The sequence below is a fragment of the Cuculus canorus genome, chromosome 7 (genome assembly GCF_017976375.1).
Source record: "Cuculus canorus isolate bCucCan1 chromosome 7, bCucCan1.pri, whole genome shotgun sequence".
NCBI classification, from domain to species: domain Eukaryota; kingdom Metazoa; phylum Chordata; class Aves; order Cuculiformes; family Cuculidae; genus Cuculus; species Cuculus canorus.
In genome coordinates, this window is record NC_071407.1 from 36318266 (window position 1) to 36333007 (window position 14742).

The 14742-nt window shown below is 44.5% G+C and overlaps 1 protein-coding gene across 4 annotated transcripts in view; it reads right to left on the reverse strand.

Annotated features, from left to right (window-relative positions):
- Positions 1-14742, reverse strand: part of TUBGCP2 (tubulin gamma complex associated protein 2) — a 35623-nt gene that overhangs the window by 4433 nt on the left and 16448 nt on the right. For all 4 annotated transcript variants that reach the window (XM_054071686.1, XM_054071688.1, XM_054071689.1 and 1 more), the window contains 7 exons: positions 13172-13352; positions 12336-12508; positions 10931-11059; positions 9238-9358; positions 4938-5081; positions 4207-4335; positions 2806-2969 (listed from right to left, as the gene is read on the reverse strand). In XM_054071686.1, the coding sequence (XP_053927661.1) occupies positions 2806-2969; positions 4207-4335; positions 4938-5081; positions 9238-9358; positions 10931-11059; positions 12336-12508; positions 13172-13352 (1041 nt within the window). The remainder of the gene's footprint in view (positions 1-2805; positions 2970-4206; positions 4336-4937; positions 5082-9237; positions 9359-10930; positions 11060-12335; positions 12509-13171; positions 13353-14742) is intronic.

Consider the following 14742-nt stretch of genomic DNA (forward strand, 5'->3'; position numbering starts at 1 on the left):
GTGATCTACAACAGCCCAATGATGATAAACAGTGCTGCCCAGGCAGATGAAGGCTGACATAAAATGTCCAGAAGCCTTTGTTAAGCTGCACCATCATTTTCTAAAAGGATTTGCAGAGACTTAGCTGTCCTGGTTAGTTCTGAAAAGAACAGCAATCCCTTGTACAGTTGGGGCCTCCGCTCACAGCCACAAAGAAAAGTCTTAGAAGGATTTCCGAGACAAGAAGGAGACCTCTGACTCTGGAGGTGAGAGATGGAGCGAATCAGAGTTAATCAGGACTGTGGAAAAGGGGTCCTCATCTACCTTCTGATTTCAAGGACTGAGCATCAACCAAGGAGGGCAGTTCTGATGATAGGAAGGTAAGTTCCTACCCTGGCAGGGTGAGTTCAGAGCATCGAGTGGTCCTGTGGCACTGTGGTTCCTTTCAGATGCCTGTGAATATCCCTGTCCTCCTTAAGCTAGGAAGAAAAGACACGTGGTTCTGTACAGTGTCATGGGAGCTGATGGGCGAGACTCCACTCCTGGAAGTACCTCCAGTAACAGGGATGACAGATTTTAGTTTCAACTTTGATCTCAGCTGTGACCTCATCTCAGAGAGAGCAGCAGATGCTAACACAGAGACTGTGTAAAAGCATAGTAGTTGCTGGTCCAGAAGTTCAGAAAAGTAAAGAACAACTGGAAGCCCAGTCTCCTGCTGGAATACTTCACCAAACAGTGTTTGCAAAGGTTGGTACCAGGAATCCCAAACAGCCCTGTCAGATGCTGTTAGAAAAGGACAGTGAAAGCTTCAAGAGATATAGCATAAGGAGGGGACAACAACCTGCTTCAAAGAAACACTGCTGGAACCGTTTCTCTCTGTTTTCAGCTGTAGCACATCTCAACAGAGGTATAAGGCTTATCAGCCAGCCATAAAAGACATCTGGTAAGAAGGGTAGTGAACAGAACTTAATAGTTGCAGGTTAATATTCTTATAGTCTCCTCAAGATTAAGTTAAAGGATGAGAATGAGCAACAAAAAGTTTGGTTCACAAAGACCAAAGCACTACACTTAAATAAACCAAAAGAAAACAGAGGACAAAGCGCAGTTAGGAGAAAGTTTAAAGTAGCTTTTAGTCCTGTGTGGTTAAAAAGAACTAAATAAAGATCTACTGTTACGTACTAAATATCAAAGGGGTCAGGGGATGAATCCCTACAACACCATGAGAAGAAAGAAAACATATGTGATTAATCAGTCATCAGGCACATTTATGAATAAAATAACATATCACTGACAACTGATTCTATCATTGGAAGGAATTACAACTCTAGATTAAATAATTCTTAAAAGTAGGGAGCACTCCTTGGTAAGCCAAGGGCTTTCCTCAGAAAAAGAAGAAAGGAAACAATCAACACCTAAAAATGACCTTGATTTCTGGCGAGCCCTGTAAGAGCTGTTTACAGTTGCTTACACATGAAAGTGAGGCCACACGCTGGCTTACAGACAGCACAAAGAAGCTAATGGGTGTTTAGGATGGCTTTGTTCTCTATGCCCTAGCTGACAGAAACGACAAAGAAGGTGAGTCTCAAGTGTTCCAGACCTACACACACCTTAACAGTGCAAATGTGTCAATCAGGCTTACAAACACAAAACAAGCAGTTAAAAAAGTGCTGGTGTTGAAATATTTTATACTCATTAAAATCCTAGCATCCTAAAATCATGCTTATATCCAATAGAGATCCTGCCTCTTCACTGGAGAAAAAAAGTTACTGTAAAGAACAATTGGTTTGCAAGAAGCATTTCTAGTGTCAGTGTCTTTGCCAGATGTGACTTCCACCAGGGAGACTCTGAATTAAGAGATATCAAGTCCCGGCCCTCCCTTGCCTTCTTACTCTGTGGTTAGATGTATGCCTCAGCTGAAAATTTCCCATCTACAGCCTGCTATGTTTCATGGGTGTTTAACTCTTGAAAATCATATTCCAGCCACAAACACTAAAAGCTGCTCCCAGCAGGAAACTGGGGAAAAACCTCCCAGTTATTTTGGTTTTGTTCCTAAAGTGCTCGTAGCAGGATCAGAGTGAGAAGTGTTCTGCTTGCACAGCACGTGTGCTCAGCTGGGGATAAGGCTCCTTCTTCAAAACCGCAAGTACCGGGGCAGATCCCTCCATGCTACACCAACTTATAGCACAGAGCTTAAAAAGCCCAGCCACACTAACACATATGACTTACAGCAAAAACAAACGTTAACCATTCCAAACAAGGCCTTCTGCTCCTCATTTTATTAAAAAAGAAACACTGAGGCTATAAAGCTAGCAGTAAAACCTAGATCTCTTGTGCTCTCTCTCTTCCTGCAGTGTATCTTGTGTACCTGACTTCCAGGTATTCCTGGAGGAATTTTGATTTCTAAGAAGTTACTAAGTATGGATGAGGCCACAATAAAAAAATCTGTTAAGGGATGCTTATTTAAATAAAAATAAAACAAAATAGCCAGTTATGATCAATCCCTTGCATGGTTTTCTCATCTTGGAATACTTATGCTGTGTTCAGGAATCAGCTTATTCATGCAGTGAGACAATCCCCAAGAAAACTAACACTTGCATCACATTACATTTACAATATTAATAGACAAGTTTCACATAATTCAAAGGAATGTGGTTCGGTTGGGTTTTTTTTAAAGCCTTGGGTTGAAATTCAAAGCACTATTTCTTGTGATTTCAGTGTTTTCATTGATGGGGCAGACAGGCACAGTTATCAACAGCAATGCTTCTTCCAGAGTTGAATTTGGGAACTACAGGAGGGGAAGTTACAGCGAGAAAACTACTGGCTCACCTGTAGATGATGTTGAGCATGCTGTGCTCACAGTCATTGGTGCTGTAAATGCTCAGTTTGTCCAACAGGTCCAGCAGATGTGTTGAGAAATTGCTATCAAACTTGTTAATTGTTGCTTCGAAGCCAGATGTGAGATGGAGGTTGTCGGCATGCTCTGCTAAAAGCTATCAAGACAAAGAAATAGTGACGCCATGTGCTTCCTGATTCACACTTGCCAGAGAGATGCAATGACTCCTTCCCTATTTCCCAACCTGCTCAAAAATACTGCCATAAAACATAAAAGTCACTAAGCCACTAAAACAGGGCTGGAGCACCTCCCATACAAGGACAGGCTGAGAGAGTTTGGGCTGTTCAGCCTGGAGAAGGCTCCCAGGGGACCTTATAGTGACCTTCCAGCACCTGAAGGGGCTACAAGAAAGCTGGAGAGGGACTGTTTACAAAGGCTTGAAGGGATAGGACAAGGTGGAATGGCTTTAAATTGGAGAGGGGCAGATTTAGAGTGGACATGAGGAGGAAATTCTTCATGATGAGTCTGGTGAGGCACTGGCCCAGGTTGCCCAGGGAAGTTGTGGCTGCCCCATCCCTGGAGGTGTTCAAGGCCAGGTTGGATGGGCCTTGGGCAGCCTGATCCAGTGGGAGGTGTCCCTGCCCAATGGCAGGGGGGTGGAATTAGATGATCTTCATGCTCCCTTCCAACTCAAACCATTCTATGAAAGTAAATCCTTCAAATCCATTGCAAGGTCCTTGGTAGCTAAAAACCTCGCCACGCCTGCCTGATGGAAGCCCAGAGTAAACACCAGTAGAGTTATCCTCAAATACATGGGGTCATTATTTATTTTCAAGCAGGAGGAAAAGCCAGTGTGCAGGAAGTGAGCATTGCCCAAGACAGTTTGTCACCTCTGGAGCACTCTGATTGCTTTGCAGTGTGATGGACCCCACGGGCTGTGAGCGAGACATGGGCTTTCAGCAGGACAGGAGGCATCCTGCTAACCACAGAGCATGCCAAACAAATCATTCAGTACATGTGCATCTAGATGGAGAAATACGGACAGGACAAATACCCCAGATACGAAGGGGATGGACTGAAAAGGCTTGTCTATCACAAAATGCTAGTTCTGGAAACAAAGATTTTGAGTTGCAGAAAGCCTATATGTGGGTACCCACATGAAAAAAAAACAGCTAAGGACTTAAGCACCAGTGCAGGGACTGCTGAGCGAGACAGGGTCTTCAAATCAGACCTCAAGAAGACCATCAACACTCCATACCATCCACAAAGATTCTGCTTTTGGGGTCAAAGGTGATCTGGAAACTACAAAGACCTATCTGCAAAAAGTAGGACAGCCAACCTGACCAGACTGCATCCCCAGAGGAAAGGGCCCAGCTGTCCATCCCATGTCCCACCTTATTAGTCAGCTTCTTCTTTGCAGCTTCTTCAGCACGCTCCTCCTCTGTTGGTGGACCCTGCATTGTGCCATGTTCTACGGTGAGCCGGTCCATCTCATTATCCAGCTTCATGCTCTGAGTGAACCTCTTGGAAGAGCAGAGGTTTGAGGAAATGGGTAGATTGCATTTTTCCCATGTTTTTTTTCCACAGCATGAGGCTGACTCAGTTCTGTTAGCCCTGCACCTACCTAGCTCCCACAAAAGCTAACTCTAAGATTAAATTTACAATGTTAATGCACAAAGCTCATCAAAACCAAAGGAAAGTGGGTTTTTTTTAAAGCTAGGGCTCCCTGAGATGATGGCTAGAGTACGCCCATGGAGATCAGTCTCCATGTGTCCAATCACCAGTCCTCACACAATCCTCAAAAGAACACACTAAAACCTACAGAGCCCTACAACCAACACCTCAATTTCTCCTGCGGGACTGGCTGTAAATCGGTTCATACAAACCTGATCCCAACATTGAAAACGATGAGCACAGAGAATTTTTTGAAGGGAAAAGCCACAGAAACCATTTGGGAGAAAGGATGAGGGTCTAAACAGCCAAGCTCTAAAGCCTGGTGGTGGGAAGAACAGGGGCTCTTCCACGTGCACGGAGGACAAGAGGGGTTGAGTTGAAAAAAGGGACTGTTATAGCTGGCTGGCACCCAAAGCAGCTGACACGGTCAATATGGGGAGGCTGTACGTACCTGCATGCAGTTTGTGAACATGACACAGACAGACATCAGCTTGGAGAAGATCTTCAGCAGCTCCGGGTTGGTCAGCATGCAGTCCTTCAAGCAATTATCCAGGAAGCTTGTGTGGTGGCTCAGGACATCATCAATATTAGATGCCTGTACAGGACAAGTACAATAATGAAAACCAAACCAGGACTCCTGTGCTGCACCAGACCAAAGCTCCAATCAGCATCACACCTCTGATAGTGACTTCTCAGACATGCTCCAGGGCATGCTGAGATACTTCTCATGTACCTTCCAGCTTCAACAGCCCCTCACAGGCTTTTTACCTTTGATTTGTCACATCATCGTCTGAACCAAATTATGTTTTCTTTAATGATCCAAACCCTCCACTGGAAAGGAGGCTTAGTATGGAATTATGCGCTTTATGAACACGCACTTCCTCTGCTTCAGAATCTGCTCGTCATGCCCACCCCCACCTTCACAATCTCATTAAAGTCAGCTACAGTAACTGGAGAAGAGGAAAATAAACCAACGAACCTTAAATGTCAGTAAGTTTACCAGGCTTAACACATGCAAGTTATTTAAAAACATGTTTTAGGAGCACATTAGGAACTGGGACATGCAGCGTAGCATGGATTCTGTAAGATTTTTACCCAGCTCTGCTACCTTAATAGGCTGTTTTGGTTTTGAGTTTTAAAAAATACATTAACTCCCCCATCCCCACTCTGTGCAATTATAGGATGTGCAGAAGCTGAGAACACAAGTCAAGCTTAGGAAAAGCCGTAGGACTAAAACTGCCACGGTATCCCCACTGCTCCATCAGGATCAATGCCAAAAAATCTTTTGGAGGACTAGTACAGAACAGGGATAAATGCCACTCTCTAATGCCATGAAGATGCTAGTTGTGCAGATGCACACGATGACGTTGTGAAGGTGAAGATACTAATTATAGGAAGAAAGCACCTTAATTTCAAGAGGAAATGCACAAGAGAGAAGTCTGACAAATCAGAAAGCATAATGCAGTACATGAGACCAGTGCTCTTCCCTCCTAAAACACAAGAGGAAAAAAAACACCCCAGCCTGTAGCCTACAGAGTTTGAAGAGCCAGTCCTGCATCCTCTGTTGGGAAATAAATGATGCTTTTATTTAAATTAAGGAAGATTTTACCCAGCAGCCGGGGATATGTCATCCCTGGTGAGCAGCTTTTAAGGGACTGCATAACAAAGTGGTTGCTGAAACAGCTTCTTTAGCTGGCAGCGTTAAGATGTTCAACTCACGGTTGTCCATATCGCACCACTGCCTAGAGCTAGCCTTCACGTGTAGAACAATGGTAGAAATCCTCTACAAATTAATGCAGCAGCCCTCGAGGTTTCAGAAATTAAGTGTACAGTGAAAGCATGGACAGATCTTCTCCTTGTCATAGAGCCACGGAAATACCTTTCCCCAGTGCTAGCAGAGTCACTTTATACCTGTAAACTCAACATCTCTGGCAGGCTAAACAGGCTCACAAATGTTCCACAGTGACAGAGATTCTCCTCACTTGGGCTATCAAAAACAATTGGTCTACAGACGTTTCTCAGGAACAGGGTCCTCTGAGAAACAGTATAAGTTGGCAAATTCCTTTTTGGAACTGAAATAAAAATGCTTCAACACTGCTATGCCTCTGAAGGAGCAGAGAAACTCAATGGCTGAGAGCAGAGAGGGGTCTTCAGACAGGAAGTCTTTGCAAAAACTCTAGAGTCAAGAGACCATCTCTTCTGAACAAGGGATGCTGTCAATACAGACCGCATGCCTACTGCATTTCACAGTTCCTTCTAGGACATTCCTTCTCTGGAATCAGCAGAGACTGAAAGGAAGTGCTATCTAAAACCAATATGGAAGAACATGGGACAGGATAATTTGTTCAAGTGCCTCAAGTCAAGTATAGTAAAGTGAGTATTATATTGTGCAAACCTGAACTTAAAATATAATTAAGCAAGTGCGCTTCTCTCAGATCATGCGGAAGCTTGACACATAACCTCTTCTTGTTCAGAAGTCCTCTCCAAAAATATGCAGAGATGCTCACAATCCTAAACCTGATACCTCCTGTGAATTCAGCAGGAAAAAGGATGACAGAGCATCAAAAAACGCTGATTAGCTGACCCCAAAGCAACTCCCCAGTACACAGCAGAAACTAACACATGTTCAGTTGATGCTGAAGATTCTAAACACTCATCAGAGCTTCCCAGAGAGCTACTGTGGCTTAACGCAGATTGCAGAAGTGTTGGGCTGTTTGGTACATCAGATAAATATTTTCCACACTGTAAGAGGAAAAAGATGTGCAACGCAGAAGCATCTGATCACAGGATGACAAGCAAAGGGAAGAATAATACATCTGCCTCCCGTTCCCTCATAATATCTGGGGCACCTTAACACCAGCACCACAGCGGGTAGGGAAACTAAGAAGGACCATGAGGAACTCAGCATCTCTTGAGATAACAAAAATTACTACAGCTATCACAAAGATTATGCAGCTAAATAAGTAAGCTTGAGGAATGGATGACTGATTGTCTCCCTAATTAAACACAAGGTCACTGTCTGGAACAGCCCCTGCCTGTGCCACGTGCAATGTCTCAAGACAACCATCGTACAAAGCTCATCACAGCACTTCCTAAGGGCCTTCTCAAGCTGTCTCTGGACATAGAGGAGGTGGCAGCAGGTCAGGTTCCCCACATGACAATGCCTTCCAACGCTACTCCACCCAGCTTTGTACCCTTGAGCACTTTCACAGGCCATCACGACACACCCTGCAGCTTCATGCTATGAAAACAGCTACAACGCAGCCCTCCCCAGACTGCTGCAAACGCTTGAAACTGGAAGAACACAAAATGATTGTTTGCTAGGACCACACGGGACCCAGCAGAGACATTTGCTATGTAACGTGGAACAGACAGCTTCAATGCCTCTGCCCTTGTTTTAGGCAGCAGTACACAAGTAACTTAAGAAGCCATCTCTGCTCTCTTTTTCATCCCTCAAAGACCTGTTTGTATGCCAGAAACCTGCAGGAGCCAGGCAGGTCCATGGGGGCTGAGAGGTGAGGCAATCACTGCCCTGGCTTCAGCACTTCTTCCTAGAGAATGAAGAAGCTACAGGCTGGGCCCAGGCTGGTGGCAAGGAACAAAACATGTATTTGCAGGACTGCTGTGGCTTTCACTAGAACTGGCAACGCTCAGGCATCATCTTTCATTTGTCTAATGAATTTCCACAGTAACTCTTTATGCCCTAGAACTCTAGATCTTTACCACAGTCAAGTTAAAAAGGAAGGGAGAGTAGGGTTTGCTCTAGAAGACGGAGGACAGCCCTTGATCATCTGACGGCAGATTTTTTCCTCTACTGTTGAGGATGGAACCAACCAATCTGACAGGAATGAAATCAGGTATGAGAAGACCTTCACTGGCTTCTTGAGCAGACTGTTCTGAAAGGTAAATTACCAATGATTTCTCATTCTTCATTTAAAATAGGCAGGTGGGGCAGAGAATGTGTTCCTCTGTGAGATGATAAAGGGATCTCACCTGCCCATCTGGAGATGAAACTGATTCTTGCAGTTTTTGCTAAGGCAAAGAGTTAACTTCTGGAGAAGTCACTGACTAGGATTAGTGAACCAGAAATATCCCATAACACATCTGGAAAATCCCACAGCTGAGAACATTACACCTCTGTGAAAGGAACCAAAATTATGTCAGGCTTGCTTTGCCCAGACATCCAGTCATTAGGCACAAAAAACAGTGGGAAGTGAGCTCAGCCTCTCCCAGATACCATCAGAGTGGAAAAGTTCTCCTGCCTTGCCCACCTGCAGTGGGAATATACATGGGGAATAGCCAGCTGAATAAGGAAGGGCCTGTTTTATAACACAGTCCTCCTAATATGCCAGTCCTTAGTAGCTTCACAGAAGAGAAAGCACAGACTTGGCTTTTAAGAGTACTGTAAGGCAGCCAAGGAATCAACTGAAGATGTTTGGACCTGCTTATGATCTTTGCACCATGCATCCTTCTTGCTTTTCCACAGTATTCTTTCTTCTGTGTGAGGCAATGTTGAGTAGACACCACGTTTACAGCACAGGGTGCAGAGTATGAGCTGGGCAGAGAGAGGAGGCAGCAGAGGAAAGGGATGAACAACCAACAAAGCAGAAAGGTGATACAGAACAGTAGCACTCTGCGGTGCGATAGAAACAACCGTTCACCTGCACTAACTGAAAAAAGACATTTTTCCCTGTATTAAATCTATTCACTTAAGACTTCAATTCCAACTTCTCTCAAGCACACACACTCACCAGCTTCAGGTTCTTCTCCAGAATATGCCATGTTGGCTCCATCACTTCAAACATCATGTAATACTGGATATTCTGTACAAAATTCAGCATTCGCTGCCGCAGCGTGAAAGCACCAGCAAACCTAGGGGAGAAATGACACCCACACAACTTGGAGCTGGCAAATGCCATGAGGAACGATCACCAGGCTCACACAGTCAAGTAGAGCTAAATATTTCTGTCCTAGCAAATTCACTGCTGCAGTGTGAGAGGGATTATAAAGTCAATACTTAAAGTCAATAATATCTCTGATTATTTCTGATGTATTCAAATGGCTTTCCAACAGCATCCTGGCTTGGATCAGCCATGCTATGGCCAGCAGGAGCAGGGAAGGGATTGTCCCCCTGCATTCGTGCTGGTGAGGCCACAACTCGAAGCCTGTGTTCAGTTTTCACCACCGACTACAAGTCAGACATTGAAGGGCTGAAGCGCATCCAGAGAAGGGAATGGGGCTGGTGAAGGGTCTCAAGCTCAGGGGTTACGAGGAACAGCTGAGCGAACTGGGGTTGTTCAGTCTGGACAAAAGGAGGCTGAGAGGAGATTTCATTGCTCTCTACAGCTCCCTGACAGGAGGTTGTAGTGAGATGGGTGTTGGCCTCTTCTCCCAGTGACACAGTGAAAGGAAATGGCCTCAAGTTGTGCCAAGGCAGGTACAGACTGGATATTAGAAAAAAATTCTTCTCTGAAAAGGTTATCAAGGTTGCCCAGGGAAGTAGTGGAATCACTATCCCCAGAGGTATTTAAAAGACATGTAGATGCTTAGGGACATGGTTTAGCTGTGGACTTGGCAGTGTTAGATTTACAGTTGGACTTGATGATCTTAAAGGTCTTTTCCAACTTAAACGATTCTGTGATTCTGTGACTTACCAGAGTCAAGAATTTTGAGCCAGTTGTAGACTGGACAATTACTTTGAACATTTTCTTATATTCAATTAAAAATCTAATATACTAAATATTAAACAGGTTCCCAGGGAAGTTGTGGCTGCCGCATCCCTGGAGGTGTTGGAGACCAGGTTGGATGGGGCCTTGAGCAGTCTGATCCAGTGGGAGGTGTCCCTGCCCATGGCATAGGGAGTTGGAATTAGACGATCTTTAAGGTCCCTTCCAACTCAAAGTATTCTGTGATTAAAGCAATTTTACTGGCGTAACCCAAAGGCAAAAATCTGCCCTCACAGATGGAACAAGACAGAAGGATTTTCTGGAAAAACACCCCACCACTTTTAGCTTATTCCGTTTGTATCACACCAAAACTGCAAACAGCCAAGCTGTTTGAAGGTCAGAAGAGAAAAACGTTGCTTTTGAACTACCAGGGTCCTTACTAATCTTACTGATACTGAAGTAGCTACCAAGACAATATGTGCACAGATGTCTTCTTCAACTTTAACTGTTCAGTGTAGAATGAGCTAACCCTAAAGACCATCTCTTTCTTTTCACAACTTCACACCACCAAAGAGGAACAAGCCAAGCAGCACAAACATTACTAAGCAGACACTTCCTACTGAAACTTAAAATATTATGTTTTGACCTCTCTCAGTCTGTAAGGAATTTGTATGGATCTTTTTCATGTCAAAATGCTCTGATCCACGTCACAACATATCAAACTAGCAAGAAGGAAAACCAAAACTTCACATCCAATCCAGCAGAAAAAAGGCCATACCACTTAGCTGAATGCAGGGAGAATTGCTTGGCCATCTTATTGCTGATCCAAACATTGCACAACTGTCTTTCCACATGTTTGCAATAGAACATGTGTCTGAAAAGCATCTGGTATCTTGTCAGTGCTTTCCTGGAAAGAAAAAAGGAGAAACCCATCCAGATTAAGTCCTGTTATGATTGACAGACTAAGCTGTGAAGGCTGAGGCTGCTCAAAGGGAAAGAGACCTTACACAGTATGTTCCTTATGCCTTCAGATGCACAGAGATCTGCACCAAAACAATTTGAACCAAGGATAAAAAAAATCACGTGTGTAACCATCCCAAAGAATTTATCTCCAAGGAGTCCCTCCTCCATATTTCCTGCCAGCAGGTGCATGACTAACCTCCTCCTTCAATTCCCTCAAGCTACCTGCAGAAAGGTCACTCGCAGAGATGTTGGGACACAGGGCTGAAAGCCTGCAGTCACGTACCCACTGCACTAAAACTGCTTCAATCACCAAAACAGTTCACTAAGATTCTCCAAAAAGATGAAGAAAAAAAGCTGTAACCAAGCTACGGGCAATGCTGCCCCGACAGCAATGCAGTCAGAAGCAGATGGGGATGCTTATTTATAGCTTCAGGGACTGGATTCAGGTCTGCATTCAGACACTACAGTGCTTCAGTTGATACAGGCCATAAAACCTTACCAAACAGCTTCACATCATTAGAGAAGTCCCACTGTATCAACTGATTTTTCAAACAGGGAATTAAGGGACAAATTAATTGCTGGCATTTAACAATTCAACACCTGTCACCCTGCTCATGTAACTCCACTTGCCCCATTTGTCCTGGCTCACAGTAGCAGGTCTGCCTGTGTTTCTCCAGGGAAAAAGGGGGCAAATCCCTGCAGAAAAACGAACCATTCAGTCCCTCACAACTTAATTATATGCAAAATAGCTTGCTATAGCAATTCCAGTGACAGCCTGGATCCTTCTTGCTTGCAGCCAGGGAAACCAGAAAGTGCATTTTTTTCCAGCTCTCCAGATTTGAGAAATGCTTGATTTTTGCATGAAAACCCCCTTGTGAGAGTTCATATTCTCAGGGGAGATACTTCAGAAAGCCACAGACAAATGAAAACTGTGTGACCAGTCACAAACCAGGGACCAGGCTGAGAAAGTCTCCTTTTATCTAGGTACTCCCAGCATTTAAAATGAAAGTTTCACTTTCCAGGCATGCCTTACACATGGTCTCCTAGGGATCCACTAAAGAGACAATCCGTATTGCACAGCCTACAAGTGGAGTAAGGAGGGTTCAAGAACCCCGAAGCCCTTTGTACTAGCCAGCAACTTATGTCAGACACAGGCTTTCCAGTACTTTGCTGTGTGGAAATAAGCTCCATGCAATACCTTCAGCAGATTGATACTTTACCTGTTTATAATAAGGGAGAGAGGCCACTTCACGATGTAGTCAAAGGAAAATGCTTCCAGACCACTGAGAGTGAGCTCTGTGGGATCTGCACTGACAATGGCCTTCTCCTGTTTGGTTTCTATGGCCAATACTCTCAGCAGCTGTGTAATGAGGTCGTGGGGCATCAAGTCAATCTATAAAAGGAGAGCAAGAAAAAAAACACTCACAGGATACTCACAATCACTGCGTAGCAAGAGACATGTGGCGGAAGCGCACATTATCAGAGTTGCTCTCAAGTCATCAGACCAACCTAGGAGGCAACAGTGAATGGTATGATCTGGACAGCGCAGCAACAGACACCAGAGCGGTGGGTTTTTAGTGTTTAACAATCAGCACACAACATACTGATCACTCTGCCTTGCCCTCAGCCTCAGTAAGGTAGGTCTGTTCTCACACTTCACACATACAGCCTCTGTGCTGCTTCACATCTGTAAAATACATAATCATGAACAGGTAGGACTTCTACTCAGGTATTTTCTTGTACTCCAAAGTGAGTACCCAAGCTGAGAATGAGACACTAACTACTGTTTCCACCGCATCCTGAGGCCACCCAAAAGGACCTTCTCCATGTTCAGACATCAGAAAGAAAACACAGCCCCTTGCCCAGCGTGTGTGCCTCCAGTTGCTAATCTGGATGAAAGAGGACTCAACCCAGAGAATGTCTACACAAGGACAGCCATCAATTCTTTTTCCCTTCACTGCATATTCAGCAGGTTCTTACAGGCACACAGGTCTTCCAAAATCATGGCAGGCCACCTGCTCAACTTCAATTATCTTCTGCTTACATACATTCTTACCTTTAAATCATCCTTGAAAGGATCTGTGTTGGCTGTGCTCATTCTCAGGGCTAATTCAAGCAGAGCCTCTAGCCTCGTGATTATGATGTCGTCTACAGGCTTCTTAAGTTCCTCTTCTGTCAGATCCATGAAGTGAACAAAAAAGTCCCCTTGATCCATCAGGAAATAGTGTTTTATAGATCTGCTCAAGAAAGTGAAGGGACAATTGATTATGTTTTTTAAAGCCCAAGTTAATCCATATTGAACCTAAAGGAACAAAAGCAATCAATTGAACCAGTCTGCTGTGTTTGATTACAAAATGTTGCTCTTCACACAGAATACAGAGACATAAATAACCCATTTGGAGACTAGTCTTTTATGTAGGTCCCCTCTTCCCTTCCACCTCAGTCAGGATGTTTTCATGCAGTCAGATCGGGGCTGCCGCTGTTCTTTTTTGGCTTGAAAATTGTGACTTAGAGAAAAACCAGTATGCCACCACATTGCTGGGTGAAGGCTTGTACTGCTCTCCTGAACAACACCTCAGCCTTCCCAGCAAGCAGACTCATCCAAGAGTCTGTTGCCAATTCAGAGCAGAATCTTCGACTCCTCTGAATGAGCAAGTTTCTCTGCTGATTTTATAAGTATTTCAGGTCCTTGTGTTGACTTCTGCTGTGGGAGGATGCATAAACTTCAATTTTCACTTGGCACCAGGGACAGTTAATTGCAGTGGGCAAGGAGCTCGGACACAGCTCAGAGGAGAGTCTGAGGATTAACCTAACCCCTGACCAAAGACTGTACATAATAACTGCAGGTTTCAGAGCAAAAATAGGACCAACACAGCGTTAACACAATGTGGTTGTGGACTCCTAAATGCTATCAATGTGAGATGATGCTAAGCCCCCCTGTTTCCCTGTCATTATTCTCTCAAACCAAGAAAATCCCTTCACTCTTGAGGAAGTCATGGATAGTGTCAGTGGTTAACTGAGGACACAACAGGTAGGGGACCAAGACACTTATTGCTGACACACCCTAATGCACAAACCCAAATAAAAACCTGACCTAACGCTGGTGACAACCCTACATCAAGCAGGAGGTTGAACTAGAGACCTGCCAAGGTTGTTGGTCCCTTTCAGTCAACCTTTCTGGGATGGTGGAGAGAGTCAGTGCTCCCGCTAAACTGAGAAGTGGTTATCTGTCACAGGTCCCCAGGGTTTGATCACTTCAAGCCCTCAAAGCAGACACGTGGACTAGAAGCTCAGTAGCTTCCTCGCACTCCAGTGGATCGCCTACACACAGGACAGCTGCAGAGTGACCCACCAAGGAGCCCGTTTGGAAGAAGAGGAGGTCACAGACATCAACCCCAGCTGGAAAGGCTGAGCAACACCTTAATGTGAAACCACTTTGTAACAGATGGGCCCAACAGAGGACATATGCAACCAGAGCTCTAGAAACCAGTGTCTTTTGAACAGTCCTATTAAGCAAAGAAGTCTTGGAGGGGTGAGTCATTAGAAAGGCTAGGAAGAATCTCCCTAAAGACTGTCAGGCTTCAGACAGCTCTCAAAATCTTTCATGAAGCAAAGTACATTCTCTGG